The sequence below is a fragment of the Falco cherrug genome, chromosome 6, assembly GCF_023634085.1.
Source record: "Falco cherrug isolate bFalChe1 chromosome 6, bFalChe1.pri, whole genome shotgun sequence".
NCBI lineage: Eukaryota > Metazoa > Chordata > Aves > Falconiformes > Falconidae > Falco > Falco cherrug.
Genome location: NC_073702.1, coordinates 20,844,569 through 20,866,166, shown reverse-complemented (window position 1 = coordinate 20,866,166; position 21,598 = coordinate 20,844,569). Strand labels below are relative to the sequence as shown.

The 21,598-nt window shown below is 35.2% G+C and overlaps 1 protein-coding gene across 1 annotated transcript in view; it reads right to left on the bottom strand.

Moving 5' to 3' along the window:
- Window positions 1-21,598, bottom strand: part of CSMD1 (CUB and Sushi multiple domains 1) — a 1,210,443-nt gene that overhangs the window by 458,131 nt on the left and 730,714 nt on the right. The window contains exon 7 of the mRNA XM_055714855.1: window positions 3,921-3,998. Within this exon, the coding sequence (XP_055570830.1) occupies window positions 3,921-3,998 (78 nt within the window). The remainder of the gene's footprint in view (window positions 1-3,920; window positions 3,999-21,598) is intronic.

The following is a 21,598-nucleotide window of genomic DNA, read 5'->3' as shown; positions in this document are numbered from 1 at the left end:
TCCCAGTAGTCTGAAAAATATTTTTAAATAATACTACAGAAGCCTGAAATTGCTTTAGTGACATTTAAGAGGTTTTTACTCAGTGAATACCTGCAGAACTCTCACTTTGTAAAACATGGTAGTTCACACACTAAAGACTTTGCAAAGTAAGGTTAAGTCACTCAATATTCAGTAATTACGATGAACTGTTAATATGGTGCAATATGACTGCCATATTTTTAAAGAATCACTCAGATTTCATCCATTAATCATTGTTGCTAATCGAGAATGTGGGTGTTCCCTGAAGTTTGCTGTGTTTTGTGGCCTGGGCCACTACCCACACTGCATTGTGACAAAAGCAAACATAGGAAATCAGATACCTCATTCTTGCTGCTGCCTTCCCCTCCTAGTATTATTGCACTGGCAAATTTACATACACCACATAATCATTCTAAGCATTTTCATTTTTCATCTTATATGACAACTCTCACCTCTCTGAATTTCCTTGGCATTTGTTGTGGGTTTGCTGCATTCCTGTGCTCTATCCTCCTGCTGGTGAGGAGACCTGGAAATGGGAGGCTGTCCTGTAACCGCAGCATTAGGGCTGAGGGCATTATGGGCTGATAGGGCTGTCTGCTCTCTTAACCCTGCTCTGCCCCTGGGTAGCTGTGGGCTGCACAAGGGCCAGAGATTCAGAGAGGTGCCAAGCAGCAAGTCTGCAGTTATGGCCCTGCTTTTCCAATATTCTGTAGACTGGTGTACTGAAGAGATCAAGACCTGTGCTGACTTTTTATTCTTCATACATGGAATGACCAGCAGTAACTGCCTGGTATGTATCAGAGGCAAGACCCGAAAAAATGAATTACAGGTGTCTCTTACTTGCCTACAAAATGAGCCTTTTAGGACTGTGACTACCTAATGATGGTCTGTCCACATGGCCCACTTCATTAGGATTCTCCTTCTCTTGGACGTTCAACATGCTTCTTGTACAATCCCTCTACTGTAAAGATAATGCCTAGATGTTCAGTGGTAATAATCACCCTCTAACAGAGTTGCTGGGCAGGAATATTGCCATGAGAAAATATTCATACAAGAGCCAGCAATCAAAATTAATTTTTTATCTGATCAGTTACAATGCAGAGTATAGTCAAGATAGTTTTAGAAAAAGGTCACAAACATTAGGGGCACAGAGTGCAGGCTTACTCACTGTTAGAATGAGAGAGAGTAACAATAGCAGGATGGATCAAGTAACTTACTTTGGGAATATACCATACATATCAGAATAATTCAGTAAGGGAAAAAAAGTAGACTGAGCCTGCAACTAAACAGATGGACAGCAAATCAGATGTAATTGGATTTACTTCCCCTAAGCAGATTCATAAACTAAAACTCTCCTTGCTCCTCTGATGCTACCAGCTTCAGATGACTGAGGGAAAATATGCTTCATATTGTGTTTGGCCAACATTTGTGGCAGCTCAAGCACTAACAAGGACCAACTATGAAAAAGTAATCATCAGAAATTCCTGTCCATTTACTTTCTCCCATTTTACTGTTCCAGAACTTTGCCAAGTGTGATATCTGGGTGAACCAGGACCATATTCTAGTTCAATTACCTTTCCCATCCTTTTCCCATTTCCTTCCATAAATTAAGCATGATTCAGTTGCATATGCCCAACTGCTAAAGGGTACTAGCAGTATTCTGGTTCTAACTAACTTGGTATGTTTCCTTCAGGTGTACTAAATAATTAAAAAAAAAAAAAAGAAAAAAAAGAAAAAACATGTTCTTTCCCTGGTAGGTGACATAATATGTAATGATTTTTTTCCCATACTAAATGTACCATGGCACCTATATCCCAAAGCCATGCTTTGCTACCTGACTCTTTAGAAAGGATGGCAGAGTGGTTGAAAGAAAGCATCCAGGAATCCAGTCAGTTCCAGGAGGAGAGGAGTGAGATATGGCTGTATACGATTGAAATACTCTTCTGCATTCCACAAGGAATTATCTGTACATTGGTAACATTTTCTGCCTAAATCCTAAGAAGAGTTGTACCAATCTAAAATGCTTTCTGCAGATCTTGAGGTTCGCAAGGCAGGCTTTCCCAGCATTTGTCATGTCAATATTCACATTCCATCTACCCCCCCATAAACCAAAATGCAAAAGTAAGCTTTATATTTTGCAGAGGGAGACTATTAAAAAGATCTAACATACAAATATGGGAAGAGGTGTTAGTTTTTATTTTACTTTTTTAGAGAATATTCTAATTGACATCAAATGGTAATATCCATTCTTATCAATTCTCTGAGGTTGAATTCCCAATTAGTTTTTCCACCTACCTAATTACTAGCAAGAAAAATACTTAAATACTATAGGCTTACATCAGAAAGAGCAGCAAAATATATTTGAATCCAACTTTTTGTAACTTAATCTTTTAATTTTTCTAAGCTCCATATATGTGAAAGTAATGGTAATAATAATGCACTTTTAGACTGATGAGAAGTCAGACATGATAATAAAGCTTTACAAGTCAAAACGCAAAGAAGAAAAGAAGACAAAAGAGATTACATTTGAAGTAAACAGCAGACTGCCTCATAATTTCTTCCATAGCCTGTCTTACTTTCACTTTCTGTAATTAAATGTGGTGTCTGACAGTATGGGCTTTGAGAGTGTAAGCAGATATCACACAGCCCCAGAAATAACTTATAAATAATGAAATAATCACTCATTCAGATACAAACACCACAGACATGAACCAACTTTTTCTGCTACACTTTGCATAAAAAGTTCCTATTGAGTGCCACACCATCAATGTGCATTATTTAAAGAAGAAAATTGTTGTGCCTCTTTTGTTCCAGTGAGCATACCAAAACACTCACTTTGCATTAAACAATGCACTGCAGAAACACAGAGAACAAATCATATTCCCTAGATATTACCCTTCAAAACACTCATTCTCTCTGTACTTGCAGAATAGCACAGCATGAGGCAAGCACAGGCCAGGTGTCACTCCACTGAATTCTGTGTTATTACATGAAGAAGTAATTTATTCAAATACATGTTAGGATTGATACAAGCACTTTTAATGAGTTGTGGTCAACACTGGCCTACCCTCCGGCTTTTTTTTTTTGGCCTAAGGCACTCTCTGCTCTCCAAAATATAAAATTATCTTCTAATTTTTCTTGTTTCAAGACTAGCCTGGTAAAGAGGTCTCAGCGTAGGATAGTACTCACATTGCCAGTTGTGCAAGGAAAGTGATGCTCAAAGAAAATAACAGCTTTATAGTCCCACAGGCATCATCTTGATTTTACCCTTACACTATATATGGAGGAAAAGGTGTAGAGGGACTAAACAGGTGTAATTCCAGAGTGAACTAAGCATGCAATGAAGGGAGTGTGATACTGTGGTCTCCATCTTCTTGAAAAGCTGGGAATTAAAGTTCTTAACCCCTGCTGTGCTATATAACAGGAGTGGAAAGAGGCAGTCACCAGGACATAGTGTGGCAGGGAGGGGGAAGAATTAGAACTGTGATATCAACTGAGAGGAAGAAAAAAGACCAAATAGTATAAACATAGATCCAGAAAATGCTGATACCTTCACTGTCCCCAGTACTGAACTGATGAAGTTTATACGTCACTGTTCTGCCTGGATTTGTCAACTTGCCTTGCATCACTGAATTCTAAATATACCGATATATAAAAATATCCTGATACCTAAAATGTTTGGGGTTTTTTTATACATACTCATATTTATCAGACATTACAACACCAGATTTTGCTTTCCACACCCACAGTATTACCAACAGAGTTCTAATTCATTGACAATTGAAAGTGTAATAATAATTTCATGATCATAGCTCCCCAATATCTCCTTCTTTGATTTGCATATTTAATAGGACTGCAGAAGATATATGTAATCATGAAAGATAATGGTATGAACAACTTACAGACAGAATTCTTGTGGTTACTGTCTTTGCTGGGCAACATCTTGACTCCTCTTGATTTCAGTTCAATTGCTTTTTTCACTGGGAAAACAAGCAAAAAGAAAAAAGAAGATAATTCATTATTAAACCTTATAGAAAGGATATATAGCAGCAAAATCATACATTATTATAATTCAAAGCTACACAGGAATATTACAAGCAGATTGAAATAACTGCAGTTTCTGTGATAATCCAAATACATTTTAACAAAGATACAACCATTTATCATGTTTCAGGTATCCTTTTTAAACAAACATTAACAGGTTTTGTAATATTTTGAAAACAAGTTTCTTTAGAGTCAAATAAAAGAAAAATCTTTCCTAATTACATTTACGGGTTTCCTGTGTTTGCCACTGCATATGGCAAAGTCTTAAATGGCTTTAAAACTGTTCTCACATAAAATGTACAGTACATTATCTACACGTATCTGAGAAGCACAAGCTTAAATGCAATATTCATATCTGCTTTTATTTGATTCACTCTTCCGTAGTAGACATGTTTTTAGTTCAGTTTCCTAAGGAGATGAAGGTTATAGTATCACAGTATGTTAAATGCTTTGGTTCACCTAAGTAACCCCTTTTGAATCTACAGAGCATTTTCAACTGAATTAGAAAGACAAAGAGAGGAAGAGCTCTCAAAGGGACAAATTTTTGTGAGAGAGAACAGATGCAGCAGAGGTTTAATATGTGTTTTCTCTGTTTAGCCAGTGGAACGGCTGATAAACTCCCAGTCTATAGCTAGTAAGTAGTTAGGGCACCATAGGAGGGATCAGGAGCAAAGTCAGAAGAGACGTGAGAAGATACTAGTGGGGTAGAATTTTAATTGTAATGGAAGGAGAAAAGGGTAAAAATATAGGACACATTCACAACAAATCAGTTAGCTCTGTGGCTTGGAAACATCTTGTTTAATGGAAAATAAATTCAGATCTAGAAAATAATTGTGAAACAAGCCTGGAGAATTCAAAACTATTGTGCAAAAACCAAAACCAATAGTGAAATAGCTAGTGAATGATTTTGTGTATCAGAATGCTAACAACAACATCATGATGTATGTCAGTAACAAAAAAAATATAAAAAGCAGTAATCCTTTCCTGTTTCATAGTACTTTTTTTGTCCTAGAGCTTGCAATGATTAATAATCTTAAAATGCAGCCTTTTATCCTAGATACAAATAGAAACAAAAATTAAACTGAAGAATTTTTAAAATGGCAGTAATTTGTACCTCATACTATATAAATATATAAATCATATAAACTAATACCACAGATTATCAGTTATACTTTTTTCTCAATGTATGGGATAAGTTTTATGATACTACACTATACACTGATATGTATGCAAATATTTCTAAATAGTGAACTGGTAGAAATAGCAAGTTAACATGCCTTTAAATATTGCATTTAAAATAGTGATTTCATTGTATTTGTTTCTGTATTGGACTTCTGCTGTTTTTGCAACCTCAGAGTGAAGCAGGCTTTTCCAAAGTGCTGAAATTGGGCCAGTTTTGCAAAAAGTACTTTTTGTGCAATTTTGCAAGTGCAGACATTTATGTCTAAACCTGGAAAACAGGTGTTCAAATGATGAAAGATGATTGAAACACCATTGTAGCTGGATGGGATAAAATGGATTTGATAACACTGTGGTGTTTTGTTCAAAGACAGGAAGACATTATACAGAGACATCAATGTAGACAATAAGGCTAATATCCCCAAGGGCTTCTGAAAGGGCAGACCTCATGGATATGTTTTCCTTAGGATTACTTTCTAGATTTAGGTACTAAAATTTCCATCAAATATCACCTTCTGTTCTGTTTCCTTAGGCTGCATAACCAGTCTAATAAAACTACTCCGTATTTAATGTGAAATGAACAGCACAACTCTTAAAATGAATATTTGGGATATTGTCTGGAGTTGTGGTCCCTCTGCCAGCATAAATTTCACAATTTATTAATATCTGTGTCATGTAAAACATGCAAGTAGTTCTTTGAGGATTCAAAACCCACTTTGTTAACATTCACTGATGAGTGGCAAAACCATTGAGTTATTATATAGCAGACAGAGAAAAGTCTGTACTCTCCTCCTTGTCTTTGTCCTATGACCCTATTTTAGGGTGAAAGTGGCAATCGTCACTCAAATTCCTTGTGAGCATTCATTGTTGAAGGTATTTGTTAGACATCCTTAATGCACACTTCTTGGGAATGGGGAAAAATGATACCCACCAGCTTAATCTGAAATACTGACAATAACAAAAAATGAAAAAAAGAGATGTTCTGACTTGATATATGAAAATTTTTTCACTATTAGGACAGTCAAGCACTGAAACAGGTCCCGCAGTTCCCATCCCTGGAGTTTTTTCACATGTCAAGAAAAAGACGTTCTGTATTTCTCTGAAAGAGCATTAGACAGGGGATTCACAATACTTATGATCAGTCATCTAAAATGTATGTTTTATGAAGAGAAATAGGTACCTTCCCGGGGCAATTCATCCCCTTCTCAGATAGGCACAATGAATCATCCTCTGGAGATTCCTCTTCATCTCCGTAAAATATAAAAGAAACATATTCCACTTGCTCAAGATAGATCCCTACATTTCAGACAGTTACATTAGCTGACATGTGCTTTTATGTCTTGAGAACTTTAACAGCCAAATGTTGGTCTCTGTGAGCTACAGGGATTCACAAGGTTAAATGGGACTGTTCGAGACATAAATATCAAAGTTCTGCATCTATTGTACTTGTGTTTTGTGTTAGTTTTTGCATGTGGCCTGCATAGTATTTTATCATATTTTTGAAAAAGAATTAAGCAACTATAGTCTTTAAAACATAAACTCTTCCAACTCTGAAAGAGAAATAGAGACCAGTGAACACTGTGGTTTGAGTGAACCAGTTCAACTCCTTCTGTAACATAAAATAAATATACTTAATTGCACTTTTTATTACATTTAAATTTAAATACATTTGAATACCTTTTCTGAGATACTTCTTTTCTACTTCATGATTACTCTTTCATTAAATAGGTTTTCCTGATTTCAAAGATTATTTGCTTTTTAATAGCACAAAAAGAGGAATGGGTTTACAATCATAATGTCACATATGAACAGCACTTTTCACCTTTCAAGTGATTACTTTTAAAAATTTGCATACTTTTCTACTGACTACTTAAACATTCAGTTAAGCTAACTGAACTAATTCCTTTCACCTTGTCTCTTATTAATCATAGCTTCAAGACTCTTTTGAAGATGAGATACCCATTCTGGGATGAGGGCAGAGCTGAGCACTGGAAGTCCAAGAAAATCTTATCAGCCTACTGGAAAGCATCAGTGGTATTCTTTAAACTTTTGCTATAGCTAAATGAAACTTTACCATGATAAGAATATATGCTTGGCATTATTTGAATGGATCATGACATTTAAAGTAGAATTTTCAAGTTGTAAACCTCCATTCAAATCTATTCTGATTTCTGTGAAGCTGTTAGTTTCTAGTTTTTTTGAACCTGAGTGAAGAAATACATGTTGTGTATTTTGTGTAATTGTTCTTTTACCCCAAGAACAATTACCTTGCAGAAAAGAATATGACAATGTAGCAAAAATACCATTTCTAGAAAGGATCAGAATCACACAATCATAGAATGGTTGGGGTTGTAAGGGATCTGTTTCACAACGCCCTTGACGAAGCAAGGTCACCTAGAGCCAGTTGCCCAGGATGAACCAACAAGTAAAATTTCAACTGTTGCTAACAATCAGGAAAGTAACCAAAAAAAGCAGCAATGAGACATTAGAAGGACAGTCCTTATGTCTTTTGAGGATTTATAAAACTATTGCCTTCAATCAGAGAAATTTTTGTGTGTTTATATATATAAATAGTATATACATACACTATATATAAGAGGGGATCTTATTAATGTCTACAAATATCTTAAGGGCAAGTGTCAAGAGAATGGGTCCAGTCTTTTTTCAGTGGTGCCCAGCAACAAGACAAGGGGTCAATGGGCACAAACTGCAACACAAGAAGTTCAACCTGAATATGAGGAAGAACTTACTTATTTTGAGAGTGACAGAGCACTGGCACAGGCTGCCCAGAGAGACTGTGGAGTCTTCTCTGGAGATATTCAAAGCCTACCTGGACGTGACTCTGCGCAACCTGTTTTAGGAGAACCTGCTTTATCAGGAGTTTGGACTAGATGATCTTCAGAGGTCCCTTCCAACCCTGACTATTCTGTGATTCAGATTTGCTGTTCATCAAAAAGTATTTCCAAAGAATTAGTATGCGTTTTACAACTGTTATTAATTACTTTAATAATAACCTATGTACTGAATAAAAGTGGTTTGAAACATTCGAGACCTCCTGTCATTCTGCCATTGACAAGGTTGTCCTAGAAATCCAATTTTCCTATGCATTTTCCTTGCCCAAGACATTTGAAGTATTTGGTATAACTGGGAAATTGTCCGTCTTCACTTAAATGAAGAGGAGAGACTAAAACAAGCAGAACATTACATATTTAAAACATTTGTATATGTTTGGGTAAGTGAGAGCTAACACTGTTGAGAAAGTTCTGATAATGAGTTTAAGCAAAATGTTCACAAATAACTAAGCTCAGATAAATTTCAGTGAGAAGTTACATACAGACTGCAGTATTAATCAAAAGACTGCAGTGTGTATCAAAATAAAAAATGAAAAAGACCTTTCATGACCTGTTGACTAGGTAATGAAAAGACAAAGTCCAAAAATTGTAGTTTACAAAAGTAAGGCTTCAAACTAATAAAAGGCAGTGCTTTTTCATACAGGAATTAATAGAGATGTGGAATTCTTTGCCAAAAGACACAAGCAAACATGGTTGCAAGAAGTCTGCAAATCTGCTTCAGCCACGGCCGGAAACATGCATGGAGTTAGGTAGATCCCTTTTTGAATGCTCCTGACTGTTCTTACACTTCTCTAAGTCTATCCTTGTGGGAAAAGAAAGAGGCCAAAATTTATTCAGCAGTTCACTCTCATCTCTTTGCTACAAAGGAAAATGACTCTCCCCTCCTCACATTACTTCAGCAGATTATGACCTGCACTATGATACCTTTAGACATTATTACAATAATAGTTAATATGCTTCTATTGTACATGCCAGGTGATCTTCTCTTGGAATGTTTTTTTTCATGTTTTTATAGAAAGGATAGTTGTTTGGGGCCATGAGAAGTACTAACTTTCTGGGCAGAAGCTTCAGGACTTCCTACAGAACATGAGTATTACAGCTTGAAATCGTCTCTGGACAACGTCTGTGGATGATAGCTGGAGAACTCTTGGGGCTGAACTTTCATGTTGCCTTTACACTTAAGACATACCATGTGCTTACCATGGTAGTACTAACCTCTTAGCACAGCTTCAAACTTCTGCAAGCTATCAGCCTGGATAGACAGACAATCCCCAGCTCCATGCAGACTGGGTATTTCTGTTCTGATTTTTAGGTCTCCTATGAAACATCAGGGTCATATGACACTCATTTTAAATTGAAATTAAACTCACATAAAAAATAGATTTAATATTAGCTTTGTTAGATTTCTTAATTTGAATCGGAGTAGTGTAAGGTTCTGTTTATCATTTAGTAAGATTACAGTTTTGTTCTAAGATTTCTAAAATGTTTTGAGCTATTCCCACCACACTGAAATTATTCGGTTATGGTTGTCAAATTCTGATACAGAATACCTGTGTATATCTGGTGTAATAGATGTTTTCCACACAATGTTTGTTTGCCTAATCCAAATTTGTTATGAAAGAATACTGTTAACTAAAACCATCTATAACATTTTGGTTTTTTTTTAAAACAAATTACTATATGGCATATTGTAAGCATTATAATTTTTTTAGCTCAAAGAATACCAACTGAATATTTGATCTTTAGAAATTAATAATCTGCAAAGAGACGCCTTAGTGATTTTTTTTTCCCTTTGTATACTCATCTATATAATGGTATATCAGAAACACTGCAAAAAAAGGAGAAAATAACAATTTTTTCTACATACTGTTTCAGTGAATCCTATACTACAATGAGATTGAAAGTACTAGAACTTTTATCATTAGGGGGGAGATCTAGAGAAGCATTGCTCATGTTCAAAATGAACTGCGATGTCTTTATGACTTTAAAAATCTATTAATCTGCATATTTTCGTTAAGGGTGACTCTCACCCAAATACGTACAGTCATTATTTTCTTCATCTTTGTCTCACAGAAATTGGACATATAAAGTTTGTAAATGTCATACAATTCTAGTGTGCATTTTTAGAAATAATGCACCTTAAGTGTACTTATGAATGTTGAAAAATTCTTGCATTTCTTATTTTTGTATGTGAAAATAGTCATTGGTAGTATCAGCTTTATTTTCTGGAGCCATGAGGTACTTCAGTATACTAACCCTTCCCTACATTCCTACCTTTCTATAGTTTGGAAGAAAAATTTCTCCATTTTATTATGTTTACATTCATTTCTAAGAGTAACTCAAAAGAATTGCTCTACTGCTGTTACTATTGTAAAAGCATATTATACACAGCAGCTCATTACAGCAGGGATGGTTTCCTACAATTCATATAGAAATTAATGGTTTTAAATGAGTTTTATTTTCCACAGTTGTGTTTCCCAGGATGATTCTTCGAAAACCGCCCTTCAAACCTTGGGAGTACTCCAAATTGCTCAAGAAAGTAAAACCTGAAGGTTTGCTTCTTCGTGATAGTTTTAAACAGTGTTTTTAACAATTACACATGAAAAAATAAAAGCATGAAGCAGTTAGTATTTCAAAAATTCTCTGCACATTTATATTTTTAAATATATCTATTTCACAGGTGCAAATAACCATACAAATTAATAGAAAATCAGTCTTTGTGTATATAAGCAGTTCTGGAAGCAGTACCTGCAAAATTTAAAACTATTAAGCAAAAGAACTGTATATAATTTTTTGACACTGGTAGAATCAATACCCTTGCAAAAGTAAACTTGGGAATTTAAATTCTGATCTCTGATGACTCTTTCATTTTAATTCTTCCATTTAATTACACAGTTTAAACATTACACAAACTTTTTGGAGCGAAGATGGTTCATCTTGCTTTTTGTTTGATTTGAAGAAGACAAGACAGACTTTTTTTTTTAAAAAAAAAACTTACCTGCACCTTGAAAACAATGACAGCCTATCTGAAATCTACACTAACCACTGACAGAATTCTCAAGAAAATTCAGTGTATTTACAGTTGGTCTCCTACACTGGAAGGTGCTTTTGAATGAACCACTGATTATAAACCAGAGGATTTTGCAAGGTAGTAAAAATGTTGTTAACATATTTGTTTGTCAAATATAATTTGAAGGGAAGAAATTAAATTTTCTGTGAAATCTATTAATCTATTAATATATTATTAAGTATTTCTTACTGAGGATTATTATGTTCTTGTATTCCATGGAGCAAATAATTCTGAAAATACACTGAGAGATGTCCTACAGAGTGTTGGCAGCTCTGTGTCCTCTAAGATGTAGGTGAGAGTTTCATTTTTCTCAGAGAATGTTGCCTGCTGGGACTATAAGGGAAAACTTCCTAAAATGCTTTTTTTTTTTTCTTTCCATTATCATAAAACCTTGTGCTAACTCAAAGAAAATACTAAATGAAGATTAAACAGATGCCTAAACCTAAGGAAAAAAAAAAAGTAAAGAAAAATATGATAAATATTTACATGTACTTTCTACACATCCATAAATTACCACTCAAATGTAAAACTAATTAGAAAAAAAAACAACCAGCCAACTGAAATTATCCAAAGACATTTCTCTAAAAAACGTAAAAGCCACTTAGGTTGTTGACTTCCTTGAAGAGCTTATTATCATTCTCTGATACTAAGGTAGGAGGCAGTCACCTTTCAGACCCAGCTTCTCCCACTGTGATTTGTTTTTAATATATGTAGTTTTTTGTTTGTTTTGAATTGGATTCCTCCTATCAGATATACAAGGTTTTGTAGAGAATTTGTAATTTATGATTGAAGATGAATTTAAAATTACCTGTATTTCAATATAAAAAGTCTATATCTATTTGTCATATCTTTTCAGAGTATCTACGAATTTTGAGTAAAAGGTGGCTTTTTTTTATTATTGCTTGACTAATCATGAATGAGCTGCGATTGAAAAGCTGTACAAAGGCAAGGCGGCAGTTAGTCTGGCACAAAGAACTTGTAGTATTATTCTCTAGTTGTGTAATTTTGGCCTAGAACAACAACTTACAGTCTTTATCTACAGCAAAGGATACTTTGGTTACATGGGAAAAAAAAATTTTAAATGTAAGTGTGATGAAGACCTGGAATACAATACCCAGTGAAGCTGTGGAATTTTAGCCATTAAAACTTTTAAAGAACATGTTAAATTAAGGTCTGAAAACAACTGTCAAATACTTGGCTTCTCTTTGATATAGAGTTAATTTATCAAGATCCTTTTTCAACCTGTTTTCTAGTATTTCATAATAGTAAACCATAAACAGAAGTCATTTGACTGAGAGTGGCTAAGACCTTGGTGGGTTTTTTCTAGGATTTCCAGCATATAAAATTGATTATACCTGCATTTAACTGCATGTGTGCAAACAGGTAAATGGTATGCATTAGACAAATCATATCAAAGACAGGTAAGATACCAGAACCATGGTTGCATGGTTCAGTTAACATAGTATTATGCTTGCTCAAATTTACTGTCTTTTAAATGTAATATAGTTATACTTAAGAATAGCCTTATGTGAGTCCGTAACAAGGAAACTAACATTTGCTGTTTGTTCCTAGAACATTCTTTATAACAGTCCTCATGTACACCCTGGATGACATAATATTTTTTTTCCCCAATTACCCACATGCATGAGTATCATGCCAGTTTTTCTTCCTGCATGAAATAATCTACGAGGCCTCAAATACTGGCTACCACTCAAAGCTAAAATATTCTGACATCATCTCCTGGTACTTCCTCAAGCTGCTTCTGCTGCTGCTCTGCTGAGTTCAGCTCTTGGCTGCCTTTCATTGCAGATTTTTCACAAGTATAGCTATTTGAAGGTGAAGAGGAACATCATATGGCCCAGTACCTGGTGATTCACAAGCCAGACCGTTTTTGTCCAGCCTTAAACCAAGTGTCGCTATTAGGAATGTATTTGAATAGTTTTCTGGTTTTGCTACAGTACAGGAAAAAAACAATCTTGTCAGTATTTTGTATGTTGAGAGAGTGGAAGAGAAATATATACTACAAATATTGACACTTAGTTTTATATATTTTGCAGTTCAGTACGAAACAGTGAAGTATTTGCCATTACATTTATAGGATTATTGTTGAAGGAAATTAGCAAAATTATCTCACTACAGTGCAGAATTAATCAATTTTATTTTTGCTTTAGTTTCAATCCTCTGATTTTCTGGAAGTTAAGTACTCCTATTTTCAAACAATGTATTTTATTAATTAAGATTGTAAAGTCCAGTCCAGTACCCTGATTGCTTTGCCCTAGTGCCCCAGTTTTTCTGGGTTCTCCTCCAAATTCTCAATTACGACAGTACTACCATATTTTGTCCCTGGAAGAAATGATCTACAATTCCACACTTGCCAGCATCGGTATTCTCTCTGGATTCTGCTTATAGATCACACATTTCTTTCTTATCACTCAAAAGACATGTGTGACCAGTAAACAGATCATTAGCTATCTCTCTGTTTACTTCTGCTTCACTATGCCCTGCTGTACCATGAATTCTTTCTGAAAGTGTAGTATTCATGAGAATAAGAAAACATAATCATTCTAAATCTTACAACTCACTTTAGTTTATGAACAGAATTCTATAATAAATTCTTTGATAAAGCAAAGGCCAAGACTCAGTAACCTAGGAGGATCCTTGCAAGCTTTGCTTCTTAACTGCCTGCTACTTCATTTCTGCATATTCAGTTCACAATTTTCCATAGGATCTCTGGTTTAAACAAACTCACTGGAATAATCCAACCCTCTGCTGTTTCTGTATTCCTGCCTCAAGAGTATTCTGACTAATACACTATCCCAGTTGTTTCTCTCACTAAGAGCTTTAAAAATCTTCCATACTAATCAGTATTATAACTCCAGAGAGCTTCACAGCAAGCATAGATGTTTCTACTGTACAGCTACCTGTAAAAGCTGTAGGTTTATTATGAGCTGGCTTCCTTGTTCCATCAATCCAGGAAAGTACTGCCTGTCATTATCAGACCTTCCACCTGCTCCCTGTGCTGGAAATCTCTGCATGCAGTACTAGTGAACAAATGGTACAGCCCCAAGATAAATTGGTGTCACAATAGATTTTTGCAGGAATCTTTCTAATTCTATGTGTATAAACTGACGCAGGATCTGCAGGTTTAAAAAGAAGCATAGCCATTTGCTTTCCATTAACCTTCTGCATGTCATTTAGCTGGCCCCATGCCCTGATGGAGTGCCTTAGCTCCTTTGTGCTATTAATTTGTGATATATCATAGTAAAACAAGTACAGCAGCCATCAACTCTTCAATGCCTGCAGACGCCCTCCACAGTTCTGGAAAATAGTATCAACACAGTTTGCACTATGAACATACACTATCACAGAACACATTGAGTAGTAGTATGTAAGGATTGTCTTTAAAAAAATAAATCATAAAATGTAAACTGAAAATAAATCATAAAGTTAAAAACTCAGTTCCTTGTTTAAATGCCACTTTAACTATTGTTTTTCAACTACAGTGTCAAAAACTGATTTATGGTTCTTCTCCATTAACATCTCCATAGTGCCACTTTGTGGGACGATCAAAATGTTCATCAGACAATCCTATTCTGAAGTCAGTATTTGACCATTTTTACCTTTTTTTCAGGTTTGTAGAGAACTGAATCCTGTAGTTTGGACTGAAAACATTTCTAAAACACAGCTCTTAGACTGATCATTTGACTTGGTCCATCACACAGCTGAACCTGAATGGGCTCTTCTTTGAATGGTACATAATGAAGAAACCACGTATGGTAATACTGACAAATACTACCCCACTATTTGGTGTCTTTATTTTCTTCCCATGCAAAAACTGATCATGCGAATGCTTTCAATCTGTGCTGACTATAAAAAAATGAGTATAACTGATTTTGTGATTGCATGTAGGTTATGCATATTTCCTTGAAACCTGCATATCTCCATCACTGTTGTATATACTCTTTTTGTAAATAGGTCCACATTCTGCTCTTCCTTCTAGATTGCTACTAGCTGGTTTAAAGATTAATGAGAACTACAGTTTCTTCATAATTTTCCAAATGCATTTGGAATCAGTATCTGCTTAGTGCTGACTTGAAGTATCTATGCCTCAGAATTATTAGCTACACAGAAACTTTACTAGACACCCAAGAAATAAATATTACCTGTAGCAACCTGATTAGAAGTACAAGCTTCCACCTTTAATAAGCTCTTTCTTGTTTCTTCTGAAAATGCTTCAGAAATTAAGGATTCATAATAATATGCTCCTGTTGGTGGCTTGATAGTAAGATTTTTCAATGGAATGCCCTTTTTTTAAGAAAAATCTGTATGTTATCTGATTTTTTTGTTAGACTCCTCAGTCCATTGGCACTCAGAAATTCTACCTAAACTGGACTGAGAGTCTTGATGACAGAGTTTTATCCTAGGTTGTAATTCTCCTGTGTTCTTGGTAAGTGTAGTTCATTTAGGTACATATATTTTCTTTTTGTTACTCTTAAGTCAGCTTTTGGCCTTTGCTTTACATTTTTAGAAAATGAAATATTTTTTGACACCAAAACAAACAAGAAGGGTAATCTCTCTTAGGAATGCATGTTGCCTTTACAACATGGCAGAACAGAGACAGTTTTATCTTAAGGATGCGCTGAACTCAATATATATGCCAAATTACTTTGATTATGAATTTTAAACAGACATTACAGGAACAGCTATTTTAAGCTGCTAACTCTTAAGAGGATGTATGTGCCACATTCACATGAAATAGTCTGAATGTTTTCACCTGCTCTTTCTTTAATCACATGGTATAGACTACTATTAAGCTAATAAAGGATATCTCATAATTTTAATAAATGGACAAAAGTATACATTTAAAAAAAAATCAAAGCTTTTTCCAGAAAGGCTAAATATATATTAAATGCATGGGAAGATAAAATGTCAAATATTCATTTAATTATTATAGTTTTTATTGGATTAAAATTATCTTTTTTCATCAAATGTATAAATGAGAAAATTTAGGCCATTGATTAATGGTGTAAGGTATTTCATATTCTCAGATGCCAATAGGACTCACGTTTTAGACAGACTGAAAATCAGACTGGAAAATAATGGTTTCAGTTAATTTAAAAAAAGGGAGCTATTCACAATCAACAGTCACATATGAAGCTTAGGCAAAAATAATCTCGCTTTAATAGAAGAAAAATTTATTCCTGCCTACCTCACAAACAAGCATTTTCTGAGAACTTAGCTCATAGTAGACTTGTACAGATTTTACCACATAGCTGAGTATGTGTCCTTGAAATGTAAAACAATTATATATAAAAAAAAAGATCTGGGAAAATAGTTTCATACACTTACTCAAATATCAAAATAAATGTCTTTCTGACACTATAATGACTGTATGGATAAGATGTGGGGAAACTGCTATTACAGTATCAAATTGAGGAAGAAGCACAAAGTAAAAGAACAAAAGACAAAGGAAGAAAAAAAGATAAATGAACAAGCATAGTCTACTTAAAGCAACCATGACAGGTGTACTAACATGGTCAAGAAAAATTATTTATGCCCCTAAGGTATGTAATATAATTTTACATGATTTAGCTAACTAATTTCCTGAGTGTTCATTAATTTTTTTTTTTTTTTATATCACAGTAGGAAAAAAACAAACACATGGGTTAAAATGTTAAATTTAGTTTTAGTTGTAGATACAGTTAGTTCAATATTTTAAGATACATAAAATAATTTAAGTAGTCACTGTAAGTTCCAAATAGCACCAACTGACAATAAAAATGCTGTAACTTGTGAAAATTATTTCCGAAGGAGAGATTTAAATAGCTCAACCTTCTCAGTTTATGAAGGAGACTGAGGTGACTTGGTGCTTCAGAAAGGGGAATTATAAGGTTAACAAAAGGCTTTTTACTCTGTTGAGGGAAAACATAACACCCCTACTGGTCACAGAAAGATCAAACCAGACTAAAAAAGTAGAGAAGACAGAACTATATATTTAACAGTGGCCATGTTAACCACAGAAAAAAACAGTCAAGAAAGATGGTGTAATGTCTATTTGTTGATGTTTTTATATCAACTGGATTAGTTTCGTGATAATAAAATTTAACAAAACACAAATTATTGCCTCAGTATTAATTAACTGGAAAGTACAGCATCACTTACAAGCTAGAAAATAAGTTTATTCTGCCTTTTTTATTTTATTAATTGCTTTTACTAATTTTCTTTTCTAAATTTACTCTAAGTGACATTTATAATTAAAAACCCTGACTAAAAGTACTATGCATCCAGGAAATACCACAAATGCTTTTCAACTATGTATAACATGATTTCTAAGAATGTGTAGGAAGCACAGACATACACTAATGTGCCAACTCACTGAAATAAATCACGGAAAGTACTACTTTACCTAGCAGTTGATTTTACATTATTTCACTGATGGTTTTCCATTAGTACACATGTATTTCAGCAGCCTGTATTATAATAACTGTTTGACTTCAAAATTCTCTGTTAGTTAAATACTGATTTATTCAAGGTACTCAAACACAGCAAATACCTAACTTCTGGTACCTAATGGTCAAAATACCCAATACCTCCATGAACCTCTCTGATAACTTGTCAGAAATAGCATACTTAATTTGAAACACACTACAACAGAGATCTGATTCTTGCTGTAAAATTCAAACACACCCATTAACCAAGTTTTGTTTTGGAAACATTATATTCTCTTTCTAGGAATTTTGAAATTAATATTTAACTTAATCAGATTAGTTTTAGTAGAGAAAAAAGTATTGTGAGTTTCTGTCTTAAATTGAAAACCAACGATATTAAAACAACCTTCTTCTATTGTTCTGGAAATAAGTGAAAGCTAAATGAGCATAGTACATATGCTGTAAATACACAAAAGCAGGGGATACATAATCACACCTTTTAAGTCATTCTGTGTACATTGGTAAGTTTTGTTGCTGAGAAGAGCTAGGTTTTCATCCCCTAGTGAGACTGTTAATGATGCTCCACCTCTGAGGTGAAGCACTGGCATAAGATAAATCATACACCCTGCAACTTTCACTGAATATGTGCAGTCTTTGTCTATCAGCATAGGTGAGGGCAGAGGGATGAAGAAAAAAAAACGTTCACAATTGAGAGAATGTATTTTTTGCCCTATGGCAATGCCATCGAGGAACAAGACAGAACAAGTACTGAGTCCAATTACATCCATTGGGAGTGTTGATTTCCATGACATCAACGTTGCTGATATGACACAAACAAAGCAGACAAGGCAAAGCATGCAATTGTACTGTAATTTGTTCTGGCGGTTTTCTGGGCCATTTTAACCAGATCTCCTCTCTAGAAACTCTGAAAGTATAAAAAAAATGCCACAGGTTCCCTGAGGAATTGAGAAAAATCTATTTTTACTGATGAAATCAACATCAAAAGATCAAAAACCGAAACAAAGGAACAAGAGAGGGGCATAAAAAAGGAGGAAAACAACAACAACAAAAACAAAAAAACCCACTCCTAACTCTTTACTCTATACCTATTGATTTTTAGATTTTTTAAATGTTCTTTAACCTTCTTATCTGGCCTGATGGAAGGTGGGATAATAAATATGAATCAAGGGGAAATTCAAAGACCACCAGTTAGGTATACTTTTTATACTACATTGTTTTACTTATACCTTCAGTTTGCCATGCATTTTAAAACTATATTTAGGTAATGCATTCAAGCATTTAATTCTAATACACTGATTTAACTTTATTATGTTAGTGAGCTGATTTCCTTGCCCATGTTAAAAATCAGGACAGTAAATACTACAAAAACACACGTTAGAAAGATCTATATTTAAAATATTTGATGAACAAATAAATGAACTATGCATAGTTTTAATCTAATTGGCAGTTTCAATATTTTAATGAAATGATTTATAATAATTCTGTTCACCTGTTCTAAAAGAAAACAATGAACAGGAAATTAAACTGGCTGTTCACTAGTATTGGTTTTGTCTGACTGCAAAAGGCCAAGTTAACACCAATAATATAGCTATGCTAAGATGATAATAAACACGATGTACATTTTATATGCAATGAAAAGAGTAAGTAAAGTATCTGTATGCTAACTGTAGAAAAATCTGATAATCAGAATTCTTACTAGGAAAAGGAGAATAAGTCTTTATGCTATTGTTTAAAGATGTGTGTTGTGCTGGCTCCCATACTGACTTACTTTTGAAATGCCAGTGACATTGCTAGACATGTTTGGTTAGGCAATAAAAAGCTCAGCTGTGCAAACACAGAGGAGCACCAAGAGATGACAGTAGATGGGAGACAGAGATACCACCTACCCCATGCTCCTCCCAGGACCATCACAGGTGCCATCAACCCATCACAGGTCCACCTCCACAAGCTGGAAAGAAGAAACCCAGAGGGTCCTGGGCAAGTGGAGAAACCCTAACACCCAAGGTAGAGATGCATTCTCTACCATGGCCTCCCTGGGGCTGTTCCAGGTGATCTGCAGCCCCAGGGGCTGGGGGACACCCCACACCAGGAGCTCTCCAGTCACATCAAAGACCAAGTGAGGTCCCTGCTCAGGGGTACAGGGGAAGAACATTTTGGGATTGCACAAGGCTGATTATGGAGTATTTATGGGAGGAACCAACATCAGGGAACGGGATGGATTCAGGTGGTTTGGGGAGGAACAGATATGCAAAAATACAGGAATAAAGGAATGGAAGGGACTGACTGCATGTAAACTGGGGCTGGTCATTTGTCTGAGCATGCCCTGTGCCTGACCAGCGTGCTCTGTCCTGTTTCCTGGTTAAACTCAATTTCTAATGCTTTTCCTGGGTGATGGACTCTCTGTGCATGTGTGTGTATGGGAGTCTTAGTGCAGCAACTGGAGTCAGACCATGAGCTGAAGGGCTAAATATCTGTGGTGCAGCACTTTGAGTGTGTGTGGGTGTGCAAGTGAACATGTGAACGCTTGAGTGAGTAAGTGAAGTGTCCTGGAAGCTAGAGGAGAGGGAAAGCACATGTCTTGGAGGGTGAGGCACCTGGAGGAGGTTGACTCGTACGCACTTGCCTGTGTGTGCTCACATGTTGGGCTGAGTACCAGCAACGTCTGTGGGCTGCAGCCTCAGAGGCTCATATGCCCTAGTGCCAGAAGCTGGGGAGACTGTGAACCAAGGAAGCTACTGGGAAGATTGTCTCAGCCCTGCTGCTGGAGGGACCCACATTGTCCATGCATTTATTTTCTACTAAAAGATTTTATAGAAGAAGGAAAGCCAGAGAGGAAAAACAGGATGAGGCTGTTGGTGCTCTCTGTGTTCATGAGTACTGAGTGTGTCTGTCAGCATTAATCTGTGTGACCACATGTAACCAGAGTATCATACATGTATGGGTTATACATGTGCTCCATGTGTGTATGCCTGCTGGGAATACAGCACTGTATTCCAACTTCTGGCTGCATCTGTGTGCATAGGTCTGCTGGGTTCAATAATTCCCAAATGAAGAATGTGCACTGCTTCTTTTCAGAAGTTCTTTTTTTTTTTTTGGTGTAGGTTGGTTGGAGTTTTTTTCTAATTCACACAACCTCATGACTAGATAAGAAAATTAAATAACAATGGAATTGTCTGTATCTTATTGTTATTAAATAATATTTGGGATTATTTTAAGGTAAATCTGATGAACTTCAAGAAATGAAGCAATTTTTGCTCTGTAGGAGCTGAGTGACTTGTTTTGAACTAGAGCAGAATTTAGAGTCTCAAAAGAGTAAGTAACAATAGGTACTATTTAATTTTCAGTTAGTTTGACTACTGCTGCTTTTTGGAAGCAAAATTAAAGTCTCAAGATTAAATCTCTCACTTGTAAAGATAGGCCAGAACAGAATAGCAAAAAATGTCAAATTAATCTGCTTCAATCAATCTTTCAGCTGTCCAAAATTGAGTTAAACCTGCATAGCACTAGCCTTTATCAATTCATAACTTAAATTCATTAACTTTATAATTCATTATTATTTTGCTACTATAAAAGCAGTTAAATTTAGTATTACTAAAACTTCAAAATACAAAAGATTCAAAAGAAGCTTTTTTACTAATGAAATAAGAGGTCTGAGGCACCTATCAAATATTAATTCTTTTTCATCCGCCTAAATGATACAGACTGATATCCAGATAGAGCCAGAAGCAGCTGCTATCTGCATGGGAAAGGAAACAACGAATAACTCTTGTACGATACACCGTGAGGAGAGATCATTACCTGTAGTGACTTCCAGGACTGAGGAATTCCAGTCCTTCTTAACCTAATTCTCAGTGAAACCACTATAGATATGTGGGATCAAAACAAGTAGATTTATATTAAAAATATCAAATTAACAAAAATACATTTGTGTCTTGGGTTTATGTGGCAAAGGGCAGGGGTGGGGGGTGCTTACAGAGGTAGTTTCT